The 25,078-nt window shown below is 34.4% G+C and overlaps 1 protein-coding gene across 1 annotated transcript in view; it reads right to left on the bottom strand.

The window, feature by feature from the left end:
- Nucleotides 1-5,728: 5,728 nt before the first annotated feature.
- The window catches only part of LOC145693474 (uncharacterized), a 76,657-nt gene continuing 57,307 nt past the window's right edge, over nucleotides 5,729-25,078 (bottom strand). Inside the window, exon 2 of the mRNA XM_081769510.1 lies at nucleotides 5,729-7,514. Within this exon, the coding sequence (XP_081625636.1) occupies nucleotides 6,309-7,514 (1,206 nt within the window). The 3' untranslated portion in view covers nucleotides 5,729-6,308. The remainder of the gene's footprint in view (nucleotides 7,515-25,078) is intronic.

Genomic DNA, 25,078 nt, shown 5'->3' with positions numbered 1-25,078 from the left:
TAATATTGAGCTCTTTTGTGGTAAAAGTGAACTTCAGAAACACACAAAAGACTTGAAACACCAAGCTAATGTAAAGCAATTGAAAAATAGTCTACCTATCGCTGCATCTTTTCTGTGGCTAGGAACATGCAGTGTGTAGCAACAAGAATCGTGTTAAGGACTTTTTTTTCGAACATAACATTCCCTTCCACACCATAAAAGACAATATAATGTTTGTTAAAAGAAAGTGCACATAATATTTTTAAATTTTGTTTGTGATCCTATCATGCATAATTATAAATAATGCCTTTCATACTAGGAGAATGAGTTCAACTGTACGTCATGGCCCCTCTAAAGCGGGGCCGCGGTGGCTCAGTGGTAGATCGTTCAACTTTGATGCTTGGGGACCCTGGTTCGATCCCAGCTCGCACCAAGTGAACTTTGTGGTGGACAAACACCGTGTGCGTGGGTTTCCTCGGGGTTCTTCCGTTCCTCCCACTTTCTTCATTCCACGATTTCACTAATTTCTCATCATCACCCCTCTCCTTTAGCCTAACCGGCATAACCGTGGGACGTAAAACTCAAAGATTTCACTTCATTTTTTCCCTCGAAAGCGATATCTTCCAAATTATTTATTGTTAGATATTGTAAATTTACGGTATCTATTTTAGTGGACGGGAAATTTTGCATCTAATCGGATAATTTCATGGCTTCTAACAGGAATTCGCAGTTACGAAATTTGCATCACTGTCTTTTGAAAGGATGCCTAGAAAAAATACTACTAGAAAATAACTGAAAACACAAAATGGATTTGATAGCCAAATTCACATCATCTTGGTGCGTCATCATTTTTCTTTAAATATTTGTATTTAGTATTAGATTAGAGTTTAGTGTCCCTTTCAGCATCAAGGCTATATGAGACGTGAACTTACAAATTAACGTGGGTTCAGAACCACAGGAGTTCCCATCGGAAATCGAACCTAGGTCTCCCGCACCAAAGACGCGTACGCTAATCATATGGACAAGGGTGTTCAATATTTAGTAATGTGTACATAAAGTTGTGAAATTGCGCTTGTATAATGGAATGCAATTCCTTCTACTGACATAAACCTTCACAATACTTAGCTGGACAAAGTATCTTTAAAAAGAAAATGTCACTCTTTATGTTTCAGTTCCTGGTTCGACTGAAGGATGGAACAAATTGCAATGAGCGTTTTTGGATCCTACTTTGTGTAGTTGATTCTTCATAAACTTGGTATTTGATATGGATATGAACTATTACATTTATTTGGTGTTTATTTCTAAATAATAAGTCCTAATACAATTTCATAAAGTTGTAATTCTTCTTTAGTTTGTATCACTTTACACAATGACAAATCCAAAAGGTGTGTTGTATCGGTGCAGTACCAGTTTTTCACGTTCTTCAAAATGTTCCAAAACCCAAAGAATAATCTTTAATTTCTGATATTTTAGTCGTCACAAATTACAATTTTATAATGTAGTCAATGTTTATAATTACTGGGCAGTTGGGCGTTTCAACTAATGACATCATAATAAAGTCAAAACCCTAATTTTGAGTTGAATTGATTCTGAGTTTAACGTCCCGTTCAGCAGCGAGGCTATGTGAGACGTGGACCTACTGATTAACGTGGAATCCGAACCTCATGAACTCCCACCGGGAATCAAGCCCAGGTTTCCCACGTCAAAGGCAAGTATGCTAACCGTTAGCCACGAAGGAGCTCCACCATAATTTTAGTGGGCGATAAGAAATATCTCGCCAGTGCTTTTAAAATAAATAAAATTTTATAAGTATTAAAGAATAGTGGTAAGAGATTTTATAATAGCTCTTTTATTTATGAGATATGAGTATTTTGAAAAAAAAAAAAAAAACAACTAAAGAATAGGTTGGCGGAACCACAAAAGACTCGTAAAATAAACTTTCTTATAAATACATATGCACCTTACTCACCTTTTATAATTGCTATGCTTACGTTCTCCATAAAAACAGAAATTCTTTTTTAGTGATACTTTACACAAGATCATGAAGTGGGTTCAAATTTAATTAAAGGCAAAATACAATACAATAATCCACAAATATTGCCTGAAGTGAGTTTAAAGATTTCTAAACACTAGTGCGAAACCGGGCTCTGCCGTTGCGATCGATTTACAGGTCTTGAGACGAAAATAAGAAGGGACTTACGCACACAGTAAGTAAAAACAATTAATATGCCGGTAAATTTCCCCGAAATGGGTGTATCTTAAAACTAACCTCACCATTATTTTTCTAATTAAATTCTAGCCCGAAATTATGTATCATATTACCCTATTCCCATTTTGAAAACTTGACCTTAATTCAAAATGGCGGATTTCAAGATGGCTGCCATCAAGGTCATATCTACCATACGACTTCCCCCAGGACTTATATGTATCCACATGGTTTTTCTTCACTTTTCTTCATTAACGCTCCGTTTACAAATGGTAGTAAGGGACTTCTGTGGTAATTTCTAATAACCACATCACAACTCTTAAAAGTTATTAAAAAAATAGAAAACATGCACCATGGCAAAAATTTGTCATCACAAGTAATGATGCATACATGCCTTCTATCAGCAAAAAAAGTTTCATTGAAATTGGAGCCGGACATTTGAGTGATGTCCCTTGTGGGATGTGATTGAACGTGACGTCAGAACACATCGCCCCCCTTCCCGGAATTTACGGGAATTAGGTGACCTGAGTGAGCACATGTGGTGCCAGCTCTCTCCAGCGACCTATCAAGGATCATTGCGTGTATGCCAAGACGTCTCGCCGTTTTTATCCATGCCAAAAGTCGACATACTGACAATTAGGTAGGTAGTCATGATGGTCTGGCTGATGTGTGCGTATATTTTAACTCGTACATTTTGTCTCGACTCGAATTTCGAGACGTCTCGACTCGAATTCGAGTCGAGTCGAGACAGAGACTGTCGAGTCGAGACACGAGTCGAGACTGAAACATATTTTCGAGTCGAGACACGAGTCGAGACAACATTTTCTCGAGACAAGTCGAGACAGGCTTAAATCTCGACTCGACTCGACTCGAATGCATCCCTAATGAAGCATCAAACAGGTTCACTACATTACATTTACAAGACAGTACACAAAAGGTAAATAAAACAAAAATGAGTCGTGGGCCCATTTCAGTAAAAAAAAAAAAAAAAAAAAGTATACTATTAGGGGCTCTAGAGATAATATTTATTCTACAGCTTTGAGATTTGTCAATATTGTCCCGTTAATTAATTTGTCATGTATGGAACGAGCCCAGGGGCGTAACTAACGCCCCTCAGACCTTGCCGTACGGGAGGGTCCACAGGCTGCAGGATGTCCATAAAGAGTAAGAGAAAGATGGAAAGAGGGGGCCCAAGAATTAGAAAAACAACTTTTCTAAGGAGGTCCAAATATGTGTATTAATACTTGCCCCCCCCCCCCAGAAAAAATCTAAGTTACGGTGCTGCCTAGGTACAACAATGAAAACCAAGAAAATATACTTATTTTGGGAAGTCTTTCCCCCATCGCTACCACCAACAAGCAAAATGTGAAATGACGTTACTGCCTGTATGACATTCAACTGAAATGAAATATTAAGTTCCTTTAACAAGAAAGTTACAGAGTTACAAGTGTTTAGTCAAAAGGGTTTTAGGAAAGTATAACAATTATATAGTTCTATAAGTATCAGTGAGTAAGTTCAGTATTGTTTGATGTGTTGTAATAAAATGCTTATTATATTGCTCTCATATGGTTACAAAATATCATTATTAGACAGAATTTGATTTTAAATACGTTGATTTCTGTTATAACAAATTAATTATAACCTACATTTGTTGGTTAGTCAGATTGATATTTAGCGTCCCTTTCAGTAACTAGACTATATGAGACATGGACCCATAGCATAACGTGGAATCCGAACTACATGAGCTTCAATCTGGAATCGAACCCAGGTCTACCGTTCCAAACGCGCATACTCTAACCATATAGCTACGAGTAGCTCATTCTGAATGTTAAGTGTCATAACTCAGGAATCTTCAGGTTTAAAAAAAATATAATTTAAGAATTTATGTAGACTAAATTTGACATAGTATTGTTTTTATTCTTTAATAAAATTCACTTATTTCTGTAGAAATATATACGCATGTGATATTTGTTTTCATTACTTCCGTCCTCAAAATTTAGACATTAATTAGCAGATTGATTCAGTTTTCAATTTACGATACAAGAGGATTAGTAAAGAAATTAAACATGCCTGTGCCAACTATTCCTTTATATAGAAGATAGTCCGCGTCACCCGAATTGGCGTGTAGCATCAGCCAATAAGCTCGCAGTGCGCTGTTACTAAACCTTCAGGGAGGAATCTAATCATTCATAATTGATTTTGTTCGTATTTGTAGACCATTAAGAATGATTAAATTCATCATTGAAAGTTTAGTAACAGCGCACTGCGAGTTTAATGGCTTATGCCACATGCGAATTCGGGTGACGAGGATTATTGTATCCTTATATATATATACTCCAAAACAAGTTTTTAATATTAAAAAAAACTTATTTAAACCAAAAAAACGGTTTAAAGTATGGTTTTTTATTTTTAATTTTTTTTTAAAAAAAGACCTGGTTACTTCACAACTCTGCTTTACTTCAAATTAAAACATTACAAAATAGCACACCTCATTGAAACATTTCTACTGTCATTCTGAAATACATATTTTATTATTATGTAAAATAGAAGAAGAAGAAGAAAAAGTTGAATTGATGCCAAGTCAAATGGCTAGATTTCGTAGGATTCAGGATATCTAATAGCATAAACTTTAATATCATCATGAGAGAATTATCTACAAAAAATACAGTAACTTTAACATAATCATGACCAAAAGACTTGTTTGTACCGTCTCTCTTTTTTAATTCTACATATGCCCTATAGATCATTCAAGAAATTTAGAATTTTATTGTTCATTGTAAGTGCTATGGCCGTGACTCCCAATGTAGGAAGCTGGAAGAATTTTATTTTATTTTAACGGTGGCAATTCAGGAATTTAGGTACGTTAAACACATTTATATAAATGTATAGGGCATGTTGAAAACACTTTTAATTTATATTTTTATCAATTTAATTGGGATTTTTTTTACTTAGAAATGATTTTTATCATCAACACAATATAAATTGTAACAATAATTTTAAAATGCTGGAATATAATTAAACAACAAATGAAATGAAATCTTTATGTTTTAAGCCCCACGGTTATGCCGGTTCGGCTAAAGAAGACGGTGAGAGATGATGAGAAATGAATGAAAATGGTGGAATGATTCGAATCGGAAAAGCCCTATTCGATTGTAAAATCATAAATTAAAAGGGTCTTCACCACCTCTTCTATAGACACCTAATGACTAATGTGGTAATATTTCAGTTGTTTTGAAAATATACTTTGTCATAAACGTCACCAGATTTTCAAAAACTAAAATTTTGATTTGATTTTAATTATCATATTTATGCTTTAAATATTTCCGCGTTTGTTAATTTCTAGTTAAATTTTCTGTTTTCCTCACATTTATTTGCTTCAGTCACGACCTCTTTGAATCAATTGAGTAGCACGAGCAACCAAAACTTTACAACGGAGGACTTTATATGTAACAGTGGAGACATAATGATTGTAGAGATATTTATTTGGGGTATGGCCGAAAAACGGTTTGGGAAACATGTTCTAAGGTTTAATAAATTATAAAATTAGATTTTGTACAAAGTTTATTTACGAATATTATTCTGGCATACAATAATCTGAAATAATAACGTGAAGAAAAACAAATCATGTACTGCTTTTATTTCATACAAATTCACTTTGTAACATACCAAAGTAAAATTGTTTCTTTTTGTCTCATTTGCATTAACAACAGGTGTTGTGAACATAACATTTGCATACTTCAATATTACACGCAACAACTAACATATCCGCTGCCTAGGTCAATCATGGAATAATACCATAAAAACATCAGAAATCAATATTAAGTAATTGTTGTTACAAAAAAAAAGTAAGCAAACAATCTCTTATTTTTGTTTGAATATGCTATAAATAACATATGTACATGAAACGTATTAGATATGGCGTGGTGGGTATACAGTATTGGTTTTTAGCACTTAATGTGCAGCTGTGTTCAACACCCAAGGTTTGTAACAGTTCCTGCAGAGGTAATAATATAAATATACTGGTAATCTAACTGTTATTACTGTTTGTGTGTTTAGAGCAATGGCACTCATAAAGTTCTGCAGGATAACAATTATGATTTATTTTATTTCATTTTATTAAATCTTACTTACCAACTGGGCGCCTTGCGCGGTTCTTCACTACAGATTGTAAATCAATGGACGCACCATTGGGAAGAACATATTTATTGTTTTCATAATCCAAATAACCTTCTTCTTTTTCTTCTTCCTTTTCCTTGTCGCATGGGTTACCGCTGATGTAAGTGTATTCACGTCGAACACCATCTGGATCCACGTAACCATACTTACCACGTACTACACAGTCAACACCAATGGTCTCTTCCTTGTAGGTGCCGTCATCATTTTCAAATCCCCAAGTTATGCTTCCATCGTCATTGTCGTAGCGGTATCGCTTGATGATCTGTGCAACTGGCTTCTTTGATTTCTGAGGTTTGTCGTATACTGTATCATCAACAGGTCTAGCAACTGGCTGGCGAGCCTGTGCGCGCGTTTGGGAACGTTGAGGTTGTTGATTGAATCTGGGTGAGGAAGTGCCTCGAACATCATCATCATAACCTGCGGGGACTTTCTTTACTAAATTCTGTGGTCTTGAGGTACGGAAAGTTTGCTGAGCAGGACGAGAGTAGGTTTGTTGTGGAGGAGGAGGTGAAGGAGTAGGGGCTGGTTGAGGTTCAGGGGTGTATGCTGGTTGAGGTTGAGGTAATATAGCACCAATTGTTGTTTGTGGACGGAATGGAAGTGCTTGAGGTGCTGGTTCGTTTATGGGTACATTAGGAGTAACGAGCGCGTCTTGCTGAGGCGTATCTTCATCATCATATTCTTCTTCCTCTTCTACAACTGGCTTAATAGCCTGTGGTGAAGATCTCTGAGGAGCTCTTTCTGGAAGAGTCAACAGTCTATCTGTGGACTGGAGAGGAACTGCTCCAGGAATAGCGCCTGGAATTAAAGGTCTTCTGGGAAGGGCTCTACTGGGAGTAGGTGGACCTTGTGGAGGAGGAGCGGCTGCATTATTTTGGTTTGGACCGGAACCTTGTGGTCTTGGACGCAGAACTCGACGTCCGATTGGACGTCTCAATCGTTGCACTGGCGTTTGTTGCTCCTCTGGCTCAGAAGGACTAACATTCACATCCCTTGCGGCAGCAGTAGATCCTGCTCGAAAGCGGGGTCGGGAACGTTGGGCAGGGCCGACTCCTGCGAAGACAGCTCCTTGTGGAACTGATATTGCATCCTGATCAAAATATCTGTTCCCACTTTGAGCTGTGCTGATTCCAATTAAGGTAACGAATATTGCCTGCAAGAAATAAAAATTGATTCTTTTTAAAACATGTAATTGCAACAAATTTCAAATTAAATATGCGTGCATATGTGTCATATAAATTTTAGGTGCATGTGTATTTACGTTAGATTTAAATTACTATTTCTTATTAAATAATAATAGTAACATACTACAATTATCATCTGAAACGAAGCTACAAGATTTGTATATATAGAAAGCTAGAATTATATGTTCTAAATAGCTCTTTCCTCAGAATGTATAAACATTTAGCACTTCTGAACCCGACCTTAAAAGAAAGTATTTTCCAAAAGTTCTTTTTCCATTGTGTGAGTGGATCACTTGGTGTAATATTCAATTACTTTTTAATGTTACTATTTACTTTTTGCTTGTATTTATGTCACATAGTAAGAATATTTATTAAAATGAACATCAACAGATTTCTTGCAACTACATGTACAATATATACATATAGGCTAAATATTCCAAATAAAATGAAAATAAAATCTTTCAGTTTAATGCCCCACGATTATGCCATTTAGGCTGAGAGAGACAATGATTAAAGCAAGTAAATGATGGTGGTGGGAGAATTGATGGAATAAGAAAGTGGGAGAAAACGGAAGCACCCGAAGAAAATTCACGGACACAACGTTGTCCACCACAAACTCACTTGGCTGGGGATAATAATAATAATAATAATAATAATAATAATAATAATAATAATAATAATAATAATAAAACTCTTTATTGAGGGCAAAGTTCAGCCAAGGTTGCTCTACCACCTAGCCCTAAGCTATCGAACCAGAGGCCCAACGCACCAAAGGTAAGCGCTCAACCACTGAGCCAACGTAACACCCCCCTAAATATTCAAAAACTTTGTATTACGGTACTTATTTCAGATTTAATGATTTGTAATGCTGATATTAACGTTAAATTCTGATGACTTTATCGGCTATATTTTAGCTTCAATTTCACCTTAATAGGTGCCGTCTTCTCGTAAAGCATTAATGAAAGTGTTAACAAAAATTATTTTTTTGAATTTTCTCGAAATCTACGCATGAGGATTTCCCCCTCAACCATGTCATTTTGTTCAGCTCAATTACATCTAAATCTTTGGACTCTTTTCTTACATTATACGCTAATAAAAGTAGAACAAGTTACCTAATTACAAAACAAATTACCATATTTACTTTATATAAGTAAGCACCCCATTTGCTTTCAAAATGTAGGGCTGGAATTTTTCTAGGAACACTTCTAGGAACGTAATGCGTTTTTATAGGAACATAATGAGTTTTCAAAGAAGTGGTAGACGTAGCGGTAGATGCATATTGATTTTTTCTAAGTATTCTAAACAACAATGTTTTAGGAAACGTAAAGTTCTAATGTCGATTGTTTAATAATTCAGTTCCAAACAGCAGACGAAAGTTCAAGCATTTCTCAGAGTGCATAGGGGTACAGCGACGACGCTAGAGGGGCAAGGATGTAGGCACCCCTGCCCCTCCTGATATAATGTAGGTCGAGTAATATAAAACTATTATTTTCTATATTCAAAAACTTACCCCCACCGAAAAATGTCTCTGCTTTTTCACTCCCCCCCCCCCTAAGAAATTGCATACAGCTGGCTTTGTCACTGAAGAGGTACTACCGATAGCTATCTGGGAAGATACTAACAAGTCACTAGTTTTGCAGGCGATGATGAGCCAGTTTGGTAGCTGCATAAATTTTCTGTGGTAATCTTATAAGGAATAATTGTATCCGCACAATAAACGGATTCTAAATCTGACACAATATTAGGGGGGTGCTTAAATTTGAGTAAATACGGCAGTTGGTTGCGTGAAAATAAGTAAAAAAAAAATATATTAATAATTGTACTAATTTAAATATGCCCTTGGTAATCACTGTGTGCATATGACTATTAAACCTGAAGAATATGGTAATGCCTACATTTGATGCAGCTGACACAGAAAGTGCATTTTTATAATCCTCGCACTCATCGCGACCTCAAAACCTTAAACAATAAGGAAGGAAGGGTAAAAGCAATTAAGAGCTAATAAGTATCATAAAAGAGAAGCGCTGCTAATGTTTAAAACAAGTTTGGTGGGTTTAAGCTTAACTTTCTATTGTCAACATGACTCATAAGAAAAGAAAAGGATGTCTACGTATCATGGAAAACTGAAGAAGATGCAATGAAGAAAATGGATAACAACAGCGTTCCTTAAACGTTTTTTCAAGTAGGATTACTTTTTAGCATTTACAATGTTCAACAAACTACCCATCTCTTGTCTCTTGCGAAAATAAATTTATAATTTTGTTGTTCTGTTTATTTATTTATTTTGTTTCGAGCATATATCGCTGTTGAGTTGATTTTGAGTGCAACGTCCCTTTCAGCAGTCAGGCTATATGAGACACGACCTACTGATTAACGTGGAATCCGAACCATATGAGCTCCCGCCGGGAATCGAACCCGGGTCTCCCACGCCAAAGGAGTGTACGCTAATCGCTTAGCCACGAAGGAGCTCTCGAGCATATATCAATGTCCGTACATTTATATATATATTTTTTAATTTCCTTATTTTTATTTTGATATTAAACGAAAATATATAATATTTTTCTAAATATTTAAAAACAATCAAGAATATTTACAATACTACACCTACGATAAACTATTAGGATCTGTATAGTCTTTGCCTTATTAAAGGGAATAATCTAATATTTCCACAATCTATGCTTGGCTGAGATATTGAACTATAGTGTATGATATGGAATTCACTTGAATTTTATTTTATCTGTTTTTTGAATTAATATTCAATCTAAAAGGACCGCCAAGGATAGACTTCGAGGATCTACTTGTAGTTCGCAGACCACACTTTGAGAAAAGTTACATAAGAATATGGAAGTTTCTGGAATTTTATGTCATTCTTAAAATATAATATTTCATTACAAAAATGTGTCGATGGCTAAATGTGTGGAATGGTTCGCTTACAAACAAACAAGTCTTTGAAGTACTGCTTAATGCCAATAAAAGAAGTGGCCACGATTGGGTACATCTTTAATTGCACTTTTTATGCTAATTTTAGGACGTTGGACCCAAAGGAACTATTTTAAAATGTATTCGTCCATGGCATCACGAGAAAAAATATCTCAGTATTTGGAGTCTTTCAAGTACCGCTTATGTTGCGTGACTCCATGAACGAATACGTTTAAAAATAATTCCATTGGATTTAGCACCCTTGAATTAGTATGAAAGATACAATTGGAAACAGGCCCGCAACCAGAGGGGGGCTAGGGGGCCTGGGCCCCCTAAACTTTTCGTGGCCCTCCAGGCCTCAATACAAAATGCTATTATTAATACAAAAAACAATTTGTAGGAGAGTTTTGAATGACTTGGTCCCCACTAACATATCCATGCCCCCCCCCCAAACCTCTGTGGCTGGTTTCGGGCCTGATTGGAAATGTATCCAAGCTTTAGACGTAAGCTGCACTTCAAAAGACACCAACTGCGAGATCATTTTCCTCGTGAAATCATGGACGGATACGTCCTGAAATTAGCATAAAAGCGCAATTTGGAAATGCAATGTATCCAGACGTTGGCACTTTTTACTAGTACCATGATCAGATGTTCTTTATCCTTATATTTCATAAAATACATAAACCCATATATAGTACATTCTATAAAATTTGTTCATATTTTTCATCAAACATGTCAATTATATGTCTACATAATGCATTTTTGCTTAAATAAATTTTTGATGTACTTCTGCATAATAGAGTAGTTGTCTTCGGTAAGCTCATTCCAAATTTCTTTTATTTAGTAAGTAACTGAAAGCCAATGAAGAGTTTTAAAAATTTAGAAAGTGAGTCAGATATTATCTACAAAATTATTTCATGAACTAACACTGTTCACAAATCTTTTCCTATAGGTCAGAAATTTGGTTGACTTTACAATTGGTGAGAAACCAAATTTATATACAATACAAAAAATCCTAAGATACTGGAAGCAATTATTAGCTGAAGCAATAACATTCTGTAGTTATTATCTGGATCACTTTCTAAATTTTGTATATGCCTGATTATCTTTACATTATTTAATATTTTTAAATATAAAAGTAGGGGCTAAGCTTAGCTTAAACACTTGTAAAGTCAATTTGTAGATATATTTTACTGATTTCACGTTGAAATGTGTATACTGTAGTTAATTCCTTCCAACGAAGTGTTACGAGATATAATCTTATACAGAGTAAGTATTAAACGCAGCTGTATCTATAGCTCAATTCCCTTGAACTAGATAATATTCCCATTGCAAAAAAAGAAATGAAATGAAACTGCATTGAGACAGCTAAGCGTGATAATCCCGCTATTAGACAAGGTGAACCAGGTTTAACACACTACATGCTTACGTGTGCGAATGAACTTGATCGGAATCTCATAAAATAAAATAAAATAATGACCTTGGTTTCAAATATCACCAAGTAAGACATATCACCGATGACAACCCTTGTTATTTTCTTTCGATGAGAATTCTTATTACTTTAGAAAGTCGATCAGTTGCTTAGTTATGCTTCCGTTCTTCACAAGGTTAGGGCGTGACATTCTTTGAAATCTATGGTTTCTCAATTACTGTCATCTTCAGCTAGAAGGTATGTGATTCGTGGGGCACGATGTTGTCATGAATCTCGTCCTTAAATTATATCGAAAGTATGCATACGATATAGATCCACTAAGATTAATATAACCCTCACGATCTATTTTGGTATTGAAGTGTTACTGTAATTGTTAAGTAAATCAGACCTTGACTTCTTGTTTAGTTTTATTTTCATATAGAATCCTTTCCGGGAGGAATGCGTGACTTGTATCAACCATATGGCAAAGAATAATTATCGTATACTTAAATTCAACTCAATAGAATCGTATTCTGTAACTGATGGAATTTGCAAATATATATAATTATCACTATTATTCTATTATATGTCTATTATAAGTATCATTAACATATTTCCGAAATTACATGTATATTTTTTATAACTTCCTCTTAGATTTTTTTATGTAAACTACAGCAGAAACAGAAATAGTAAGATTTTCTTGCATTTCAAAGCAGGGTTACAAACAAATTCAATTTTACATGTCGCTTGAGAAAAAAGGAAATCTCATACATAACTTTAAAAAAAAAATAAGAGAGAACTTTCGATGCGTTTTCATTCCTGTGCCACATCATTTTTGGATAAAATAAACAAAACAGATAACTGAAACATTTGTAAATGTACCACTTCTGAAGTTTTAAAGTTACTTAGCAACTATGATTTTGGATAATTACTCAGGTAATATAATTGGAATTGTGGTAGATACTTGTATGCTTCATCTATGCTTACATCTCTATTTACTTTATGTTCAACAGATTATTGTGTGACTGAACTTAAAAGGCTGTAATGCAAACCTTAGTTATATCCACATTGAGTACTTTATTAATGCGAATTATGTTATTTTAGTAAATATATACATAGTAATCACCTATACCTTGATGTTTTCATTAACTAACATGATTGGACGCAAAAAGTCATCGTATTTATTGACATCCCTTGATTGATTGATTGAAGTTTAAGTTTCTTTTCCAGCACCGAAGTTATATGAGGTTACTTCTATTTTTTTAAAGTAAGTCCAACCCCTTCCCCTACCCTTGTGTTTGTATAAAGCAAGCACGCGTGTTACCTACCCAATTTACCTTAATATCTGTTTACCTTTTACGATTCGTAGGTAAACAAGAAGGGAGGAATGACTTTTCATGCTTCTGTGTGAGGTCCTCAGTTCGATTCTCGACAAAGATAATTCCCTCGGATACAAATCCAGAAGTGGTTAGGGATTTCATTTTTAACTGTAGGCTTCGTCTCATAAATACCATCATTGCTTAAAATGGACGAGAAATTCAAATTTAATCAATCCAATCCAAGAATACAAGAAAGCGATGCAGAATATGTCTCTGACAGACGGAAAATGTTAAATACGCCGATGAAATAGCAGTAGAGTGCCAAAAATATATGTAGAAGAGACATGTAGATAATGATTGATGTTTCACTCTCTAGTAGATTGGGCTATTCTAACCGGGCGCCATTTTCTCTATTTGTGTGTGTGTGTGTTTATGATCTTATGCTTACGTAATTTACATAGTTGTATATTGTACATGTGCTCGTATATAAAATTCGTAGTGGAACTCTTTTCATGAAACAGAATTTTTTATTTCTTAAAGTTTCATTATCTTTGCCTGGAAATTGGAATAATCTCCCTTAGAAAAAAAAAAATACTGAAAGTAGCCTTCGATAATGTGTAATGAATAGAACTGAAGGTTCTTTAATATTTCATGTAAGCCTGCCTATAAAATATCGAATTATCCATCTTATTTATGAATGAAAATACATTAGGCGAATATTAAGTTATATTTTAACATGATAGTGGTGTCTTGACTTCTCTCTCTCTTTTTTTTAATTTGTGTTCGTGGTCTATTGGAATATTTTCCTGCCTGCCCTTAAGTTATACTGTATGTCTCATTTTGTCCCTAGCTTAAATGCCTTTCTTTTTCATTGTAAATGGCAATAGTCATAGGATCATTTCAGAAGAAAACAGTCATTCGTACAATCTGAACAACTCTAAATTTATTTACTACCTATTAGCGGCCTATTTCATGTCACTTGAAGCATACATAATACAAAGATTTTTCCAAGAATGTACAATATTAGTGTAACTATGAAAACTTGAAATATTGCTCTCTCAATGTGTATCATTTCATTCTTTGTGTTTTCTTGCTTTATAAATTTTTTTTAATATAAAGATAGTACGAAAGCTTATTATTACACTTTATATTGGTATGATACGTATTTTTCTTGTTACAGAATATCATTAAATATAATATAAATATTTGTAGCTCCAAATTCCAGTATCCCAGTTGTAAAGAAAAATTATTATGTAATCATTACAAATTTTCTACTTTACTTCTGAAAGTTTTATGACGGAATCTAAACCTAAGTATGTTAGAAACTTAAATTTATTAGATGAACTTCTAAACAGTATAGAGTTAATTATTCAGTAGGCAATGCCTCTTTTAATATACAAATGTTGTACATTAACTCTATACTGTGTAGAAGTGCATTTATTGGTAGCTTGGTTTCTTGTGACCAACTGTAACCTCGCTTTATATTTTTTTACAGTGTTTTGCATGTGCGATGCCCTATTCTTTCTTCTATTGTTTTAGCCATGCATTATTAATATGAGTCTTACAAAATTTGTTAAATATCTTAAGCCATGGCATACTTTGAAATCGATTATTTATCAGTTACAATCATCTTCAGCTATAATGGAAATTTAGAGATATCAGAGATTTGTCATTACGAAATCTCCAATATAATAGTATTATGTATTATCTATCCTTTTTTCCATATTGTTATTGTAAAGTTAATATTTCATATCTAGTTTAAACATAGTTGTTTTTAACACATAATTAATAAAATATGTTGTTAAAGACCTTATGCCCACTTACAGTATTGATCTGACACTGAGCCGATTCATTTCAGTTTTCAGTACCAACACTTAGATTATCTATTTCATCCATACAAATGAATCTCAAAACTAAATATTCAACATATAACCTGATCCATCATATTCAATATCGCGTCTGTGGTATGCTTTCCTGGCGCCCTTTCAAATAAAATTTAACTGCTGACAATATTCGTATTTTAAGATGCAGTTTTCTTAATATATAAGTTATTTATTTTATTCATTTCTTAGATCAAGTAAATTTACAGGTATCCCCATATCTTTTCAAGTAGTAAAACAAAATCATCGGAAACATAAATTATTTCTGAAACAAATTCGTACTGATTTTTATACATTTAATTTAAAAGGAAATTCTCTCTTACATGCTATATATCTACAGGATGGTAAGAAACTATTTGGACAAACTTCGGAAGCTGATTCCCGACACCAAAACCAGCAAAAAAAGAAGTCCTCTGGAAGTTTGGTCAAAACTATCCTTCTGGAACTTGTGAGGGATAGTTTCGGCGACATAAGATGCCGAAAGCGTGGGAAAATGAACTTCAGAAGGCTATAATTCAAAAACTACGCAACGTTTGGAGAGTGCGGTTTAAAACATGATACTCAATGTTATGCCTGCTCAATTGAGAAATGCATGTTTGAAACCTCCGCAAATTGTGTGCCAGAGATTTCCTAAAGGAACTTAGAGTTCCCTACAACTTGGCAAGTAATCCCTAATATTTATATGTTTATATATATTCAATAATCATGTTAACGTCAGAAGTTGGAGGAAATAAGTTCATTACGTTAGTATTAATTACAGAAGTAGTAGTTGTTGCCGTTGCTATGGTAGTGGTGAAATAGTCAGATGGCTTCCGGATACTCATAGGCACCACTTAAGTGTGGTCGATCATAGAATATCGTTGAACAATACTGACCTAGACCGTAATACAGAATGCATCACTAATCAACATACACCAGCCACTAACATCAAACTCAGGACTTGTTAGTTACCTTGTAGTGTTTTTCAAAAGGAAATGCTACAGAAATTTATTGTTAGTTTATATTCTTTCCCTACTTCTTTTCTTTTCTTTTTGGTTTCTCTGAAAGAATAATGTTCTACTTTTTGTATATATAAATATTTTTTTCTGTTTATTTGGAGTTTTTCTTGTACTCATAAAACAAGGTCACACAAGACAAATAACAAACAAAGAAGTGGTTCCGCTCGTAAATCAAATTTCATCCACTAGAAAGGTTGCATCTCACAATTACTTTACTTCTTTCATGCACTTTATGAACAAAATGTTTGTTTTTATTATTTTGTTAACAAAAAGTGAAAAATGGAACAAGACTTGTAACTTTGAGTGTAACATAAAAATCTCTCTTTGTAACTTTATAACAAATCCATATTTCTCACTCAACAGAACGATGTACTGTATATAAAATACAGTGTCATTGAGCGGAAAACTTCCGACTATGTTCTTCCGGGAATTTCAGTATAATGAATGGTGCCTAATTACAAATTAATATTTACTAAATTTGCTGAGAAAAGTACTTTTTTTTTAATTACGAGTATTTCTCGCAAAGTGTAAGTGAAGCGAAATTAATGCTTTCCATTTATTGGAGAATTTTTTGTAAAAATTTTCTCACAAACAAGTAGTTCTTTTTTTAAAAAAAAATACGGAAATTATAATAATAAATGTCAAATCTCTCACAAAACAACGAACAATATTGTGTTATAGCTATTATGTGTGAAGTAGGTGTAAGCTTCTTTCTTTGATGATTTTTGTACAGAAATTTGTGAACATTTATTTTTTTAAGAATTTAGAATTCTCAGAAGGAAAGGATTATCCATTAGTTATAGTGGTAGAACATCTACGCAATAAATAGCCTACACCAACACGACTTTTATAAAAGGTAGATTTTGCTACATAGAATCGGAGTGAAATTTTTAATTTTGTCCCAAGGCTGGTACTAAGCAATTTGCCACCCCGTACAATAGCATCATTTGCCGGCCTCTTTCTCCAGAAAGAACAAATCTTAAAACCCACGATTTTAAGTATGCTACCCGTCATGAACAGCGAAAGGGATGGAAAGTGTACTTGCACTCAGAAAGGCCTAAACACTACAAGTACAAGATCCCTGTGTCTGTTGCTTTTCTCTTTAAATAATAAGCTATTATGTTAGTAAAAAGATAAAGTAAACACACCTGCAGAGGTAAGATGGTAGTCCTTTTTATGGAATTCAATATCGAGCTTCAATCTCAATTTTCCAGTATAACTAGCTCTTTTCTCTTTATTTCTGGAGTTTCCTTCTACATCTATTAAAAAAATAAAAAATCTTGTTTCCACCTTCAATGATAAGGAACTTGTTTGTAACAAAGACAAGACTAGTTCTAATATCAAATCTGTGATAACTAACTAGATGGAAGAGGTGTTCGAGACTTGAGATCTTGTATTTGACAACAATGAAGCAATTCATGCTGGGATTTGTTTGACCGTTTGCTTTAGCACTATCCATATGACCTTAAACTAATGGGACCTAAATATGATTTCCGAATATAGTATTCCAATAGAAGGTCAGCCTAGTAAATTTAACTACCATCATCATGAAGTCTGTTTCTAACAAGAAATGTTTATTTTAAAGAAGATAGTTACGACAGATTTTGCCGCCCCTCGGAACTTGTAGCCCCGTGCAAATACACATGTTGCACTTGTAGTATAGCCGGCCCTGGGTATACGCTTTAAATTAGAGTAAAAGATACGATGATTAATGAAAGTGAATGATTATGAAAGAACAGGTGGACTTAGAGAGGAAACTGGAGAATCTTCAGGAAACCCTTGGACACGGTGTTATTCACCGGAAACTCACATCGCCTGGGACTGAATCAGGGAAACCTCGCAATATAAGTAAGCACACTGCTACTAAATCATCGAGTATCCCAATCTACCAGTACATAAAATCAAAGCAAACGCAGCAAATACTCTGTATTAATTGAATTTAAAAAACGGTCATTGATCACTGTAATTCAGAATATGCTTTATTTATGGCCTTTCATAATTCAATGTTTCATATTTTGTTTTACGACCACCAATTTAGGCAGCATTATGCAAAAGAAGAGTCTGTAGTAAACGCCTACACGAATATGATGTAATCTTATTCTTTTTGTCGATTTTATTGTATGTGCATTATCATAACGCCTTTTACAAATTCGATTCGCTTCTGTTATGCATCTTAAACATGAAAAAGAAAATGAAATAAAAAAGGAAAGTGAGGATAGTAAGTGTTCCATTTTAAATACAATACAGTAAGAAACGCATCTTCAATGATGACGGGCGGTGGTTAAGACAGTATCTACAGTGTTTCTTTCGGGATAACATGGTACTCTTGATGTTAAAACAAAAAGATAATGTACTATACCATATATATATATATATATATATATATATATATATATATATATATGAATTAAGAAATTGTAAAATAAACTATTCGGACTCATCAGTGAGTAATCACGATTCATAAACTTAATACTCGTAAGACATTTCGTTTCTAAAAGAACGTGATGGGTGTTGCAACAGAAAATCTTATGCAGAAGGAAAGGAATTCGTGCAAAGATAATAGTGATTATGCAGAGCTTCTTTTTACACGCTTCTCTCTGTCGATTGCTTGCACTGATTTTTTTTCCCTAGCAAATTAAATTTTTCAGTTTAATATTCTTACGATTACGCCCTTTAGGCTAGAGAAGACGGATGATTATGGCAAGTGAATAACGATGAAATAACTGGTAAAATGAAAATGTGGGTCGAAACGGGAGCACCCCCAAGAAAAGCCATGAACACAATTTTAGCCTCCACAAACTTACTTGGACGGGGATCGAACCAGGAACACCACGTACTCGACATAAGCTTTGAAACTACCAATCAATTTGAATTAAACAACTCTCAAATTTTAACATAAGTCAATGGTACCAAATCTTGTTAACAAAAGAAATGGATCTAATTACTTAAATATCCCTGATTTAATAACAGGCCATAGATAAACAAGATTTTTACTTTTATATCTGACGGTTATGCTCTTTAGGCTGAAGTAGAGAAATGTTTAATTTGATACAGTGAATGACTATGAAGGAGTTGGTGGAATGACAATGTGAGAGCAAGAGGGAAAACCTCAAGAAAATCCACGGATCCGATATAGTCCACCATAAACTTCCTTGACCGAAGATGTGAGTTTGTGGTGGACTACATCGGATTCCCAAATGTTCTCGGAGTTTTTTTTTAATTTCTTTCTAGTTTCTTAGTCTATATTTATTCTTCTATAATCATTAATTTGTATTTATCTCAGATCTTGTTAGAGCCTGAAGAGAACAATCGTGAGGCATAGAATAAAGGTTTCATTTCCACGTACAAAATACAATTAATAATTTCGTCCGTTTTAAATTGTATTATGGGTAACGAGGTGAAAAACAGCAAAAAAAAAGAAAGAAAGAAAGAAAGAAAAGAAACAAAAGAAAAAAAGTAAAAGAAAGTACAGTTGATAATTGAATAGAAATATTTCGTCGTATGGAAACCAGAGAAACGTAACTCCACTTTCGTAGGTTTATAGGAGAGAGGAAAAACTTTTTTTTTTTTTTTTTTTTTACAAACAAAGGTTATTTTAATAAGATGATAAACACATTATTGCATAGCAGATAAGTTAATGACAAGGTCAACTTCAATAACACTCAAATAACATCAAGTTTCAAATTATGTTCATAATCCAAGCAAACAAAAATTCCATTCTTGGAGTTACGTTCCTTTGGTTCTTACGATGTGTTCACAACTCAATTATTATTTGAACTAAACTCAACTATCAATAAATTTATGCTTGTTTTAAGAATCTCATTTATAACTACAGCCTAGATTTATATGCAAAATGCATGTCTATAGTAACGTGCAGAAACGTATGGAAAGAATCCTTTTCTTTCCGACGGACTTGTAAGGATTCGTTTGAGACGCATATGATAGCGCATATAAGTGCATATTTTGAGTGAATTTTAATGTGCATGCATATTTCGTAAACTTTGTAGGATAAAGCATATTTCCCAATTTTATTGCTCCATACTAGCATATTTCAGAGTATATCCGAAAAAAAAATGAAATGAAATCTTTGAGTTTTACGTCCCACGGTTATGCCGGTTAGGCTAAAGGAGACGGTGATGATGAGTAATGGATGAAATGGTGGAATGAAGAAAGTGGGAGGAAACGGGAGAACCCCGAGAAAACCCACGCACACGGTGTTTGTCCACCACAAAGTTCACTTGGCGGGGGCTGGGATCGAACCCGGGACCCCAAGCACCAGAGGTGAACGCTCTACCACTGAGCCACCACGGCCCCCAATATATCCGAAAAAAGTTGGTTATATTCAAATGAACTGAATCACTTTGTAAACACAGATGTAGAATAAAACGTTGTATAGAATAACAGAATAAAATATTCTGTCACTACTAAATTAGGCCACCTGATTTGCCTTGTACACGGTCTTCATCACGTAGCAGAAACAATCAGATGCCAAGATCCAGAAGTAGACGCGCTTGTACCAAACGTGAAAGCTTCATCGAGCGCACGCATCTTTCGCGAATTTGCGAAAAATGTTCCGCTACCTCCGCAACCAGTTTTAACCCGATGAGGTTTGCGGCTATAAACTGTGTCGTATTATGCAGATAACTTAAATCAAGTGAATACTGTTGTAGACTCACTAAATCCCGGTGATGCACCCACTATTTATGTGTCACAAAAATGCAATACAACCACTTCTCCAGAATACCTGAAATTGTCAGACAGTTGAAATCCCATAACAATGCTTTGCAGCATTCACTCTCCTTGTTGGGTGAATTATCACCAGGGCCCGGATCTTGTTGACAAGTCAACTTTCTTCTGTTACGCATAGGAGAAGGCAAGTTCAAGTAAAAACGTTATCCATCAACTCTAGGTTCTAAAAATATAGTTTTTTAGGATCAACTTTTGGTCTCTTTTTGCTGTTTTGAAATTTCAGGTCATTTTTTAATATTTTAAGGTAACTTTTAGGTCACTTATGGTCTTTTTATTCTTTTTTTCTACATAAGGAAATCTTTAAATGAACACGGTTTACGGATGTGGAAAAGACGAAGTTAAATAATCTCTTTTCTTACTTCCTGACTACTGGAGTGGAAAAACTGCATTCTTAACAAGCTAATGAAAACTAAACTGTAGCTGGTTAACGAAAGACGGGAGTTGGTAGGTGGCCAAACAGATAGTTTTGGGTTATTGACCACAATGAATGTGATCACGTGAATAACTAAAAATGCATTAGAAGGCGTACAAGGGCTTTAAACGTATTTTTATCTATTATTTTCATGTAGTCTAAACTTGCTAAGTTTTATTGTTTAAGAGTGCTTCCTAGTTTCAACTCGGGAGAGAACTGACGCTTTCAATACTTACAATGCTGTACAATGGACTGATCAATGGACTGCAACTAACTGAATAAAAACTTTTTGAATATGAGTGAGAAATGTTAATTAAAAATCCAATGGATATTAAAAAATGTCAATGTTTAATGAAATAAAAGTTTGAGAAAACGTAAGTTTTAAGGTCAATTTTTGTGAATTTTAGGGTCATTTTACAGGAATTTTAGTGTCATTTTATAGGTCACTTTTTAAATTTTTTTAGGTCAACAAGATCCGGGCCCTGATTATCACTGACATTTTGTCTACTGAAACTCAACTCATGGTGTTGCGAAAATAGCGTCAGATAAACTTTGCCAAATATTAGGCAAAAATTAAGAATAAAAAATAATCTGTGACATTGCAAACGTACTTAATCTTGAAAACAAGGAATTGGAAGACGATCTAACACACGTAGACATTTGGTGTTTTTCACATGCACCAGTGACTTCTGCTGATGTAGGAAAGAACTTTTCAATATACAAAACGTTTCTTACTGATAAACACAGAGTGTTTACAGAAAAAAAAAAGTAAGAAAGGCGTTGATAGTTCATTGAAACAGGTAATTAAAGTAAAACATTTTTGGACGAAATTCAGATTTTATTTTCTTAGTGTATATTTCGGTGTATATATAAAATTTTTAAATGCATATTTTAGCGCATATTTTTTGATGTTTTTCGTGCATATTTGCATGCATATCTCGGGGTTGGTTTCTGCATGGAAATCCGGGCTCTATTTATAATCATAATTACAGTACTGTTCACTGACTAGTACCGTAAGTATAAAATAGCTATACCATTTAGTTGCAGTGATGCATCCTTGAAGCCAGAATCCATAGTCGGTAGTTCAATAATCCTTACATTGTTCTGTATTACTTAGGAAAAAATAAGAAATATTACATTTTGTCTTATGGAATATAGTGATTAATAAAATGGTAGAGAGAGTAAATAAATATTGTTTCATATCACAAATGAAATCAAATAAAAATTGTAAGTTTTACGTCCCACGACTATGCACGGAGGTTAAGGAAGATGTTTATAAGAATGAAGTGAAGGAAACGGAAGAACCCCGAGAAAACCTTTGTCCACCGGAAAGCCCAATCGTGCTGAGCTGCAATCAAACAAGAGAACGAGATACCAAAGTTGAGCGCTCTACCACAGAGGCTTCTATTCATATCATAAAAGTAAGGTGTTATTGTATTTCATTTATGTCTATATAAAACCTCTAAACCGAAATCTAGGTGCACGACAGCCAAGTCAAGTTCTCACCCAATCTTTTTTTCTTTCTTTTTTGGATAAATCAGAAAATGAAGAAGTACTTGAGATAACAATTATATCATATACCTTCATACTTTCAATCATACTTTCATACTTTCAATCATATCATATACCTTCAATCATACTTTCTGTGACTTCAATAGAAAGGGATTGTCCATTGAAATCAACGAAATCACTCGGTGTATGAGAGGAATCGTATTTTCGTTTCTCCAAACCGTTGCATCACAAAGTTAACTTCATAATTGTCGTTCCTATCTTGTCTTACCCAGAAAACACAGTGACAGAAGTACTATGAAGGTTCGAGCGAAGAGTATTCAAGATGAGGAAATGACATGAAATTTGATTTTAAAGAAGGAGTCCTCTGTAAGAGCTTGCTAATATTATTGAAGGAAATTCGAAACAAAAGCAAACAAAACGTTAGCTAAAAACGTTTATTATACGTTGCAAATATCTCAGGTATGATAAGTACGATAACTTGAAGTTTAATTAAAATTATATGTCTCGCTGACCTCTTCCCAATCTCTCGCGGGCCCCGGAGGTTACAGATTGGGATACACTGCATATAGGATACTTCTTATAGACATATAGACTTGAAATTTGGCATAAATGTGAGATTTGTGATGCGAGTAAAGAGGAAAATACGAATACTGGAATTTCCATCTCCAAGGAGGAAAATTTGAGACAAGGGCAAAATATAATCTAGTTACATCACAAAACCTATAAGGTATTAGTGTTAATGATAATATAAAGTAGTGTTTGAGGTACGGTAAACTTCAAACTGAATTTGTAAATATTAATTTTAAAAAATCTGATATGATGTCAAGTTCTACTGAAATCTGAAAATTGGAAAAATGAAATTTAAAACTTTGGTGCTGAGAACAAGTTCTATACAGTATAGCCCCGAAAGACTTTTGTGTCGCAAGTTGTTCTTAATACTAAAGTTGCTAATTTCATTTCCTGATTTTTGAATTTCAATAGACCTTGGCATCATTTCAGATCTCTATTCTTTTGCTGGTCGAACGAAGTGATACGTGTACGGGAACTTGGTTCAATTTTTCACATCTTGGTTTCTGGTGGGATTATTATTGATATCAAAGATACCAAAGTGTCGAAAACGAAATCGGACGCTCTATGACTTCTTAAGAATAAAGAATTCAATTCTACCTATAACGATCGCGAGAACTCGTGAAGCGTGACCTAGATTTACCAATTTCAGTACCAAATAGAACGCTAAAGTGTATCCCGGTCGTCAACCACCACCTATGAAATTTTACCACTGTCGTTTCTTGTGCTGTACAGAGGACATCTCCTGAGGCTACAGTGTTGTCGGATCGCCGCTCAGTTTCGTTGTTGTTAACGTTGTGGTCATTATTTTATATTTTTGCTATTATTATTGCAGGGCTCCTACTGATCTGGAGAAATCTTTCCCTGACTTCTCCCTGACCTTTGGCGGGAAATTCCCTTACTTTCGTGACAGTTGTCGGATGACGTTGACATATAAATAAGAAATAAATAACTGTGAATGTTTATATATGAGAACATTTATTCCACAGAGACAATTAATAATCAATTGCTCACACATACATTCCACTTACTATCCATAAAAACCTTAGCAACGTTCCATGCTGTGATCATTAATGGTTGGCTAAGCTGAAATTAGTGTACAATTAATGTTAGAAAAAAAAATACAAAATTTCCCTGACTTTCCCTGATTTCCAGTCTTTTTTCCCTAAATTTCCCTGATCTGCACCATTTTCACTGTGTTTTCCCTGACTTCCCTGACTAGTAGAAACCCTTTATTGTTACCATTTAATTCGAATAATTGTTATTGTTCTAGTGTTATAGTTCTTTAAGTGCTGTTTCTTGTCACTCGTTTGCCATATCTTCTAAGTTTGGCAAAATTGTTGGTGCACTTCTGCTGTTTCCCTTTTTCTCATGTGTGCGTTCGGAAAGAACTTCCACGAATCGTCCCGAATTCTTCCGATGCATCACTCGTGACGAAAAACAGTTCTATAATTTATGTAGAGCTCAGGCTTCACGAGTCGTTGCGGTCAATGTAGGTACACTACCACCAAACATGCATTCTTTGTGTTTAAGAAGCGCGTTTATGTTTCTTAATTACTATTCTTTCAAGTTATCACTACACATTCCCTCCGTCATTCCCACCAAAGTTGCAAGAGGGGTCGAGTCAAATGCTGATAAGTGGAGGAAATATTAAGGAAGGATGAAGGATTAAAGGATATTAAGGAAGGATAAGCTTACGGTTGTCAAGTGACTGCAACCATTTATCACCAATATAAGAAGATGGCAGTGGTATAGGTATAAATGCG

This window comes from Thermobia domestica, chromosome 1 (assembly GCF_964235325.1).
Source record: "Thermobia domestica chromosome 1, izTheDome1.hap1.1, whole genome shotgun sequence".
NCBI classification, from domain to species: domain Eukaryota; kingdom Metazoa; phylum Arthropoda; class Insecta; order Zygentoma; family Lepismatidae; genus Thermobia; species Thermobia domestica.
Note: the sequence above shows the minus strand (reverse complement) of the source record. Positions and strands in the feature narration are given on the sequence as shown.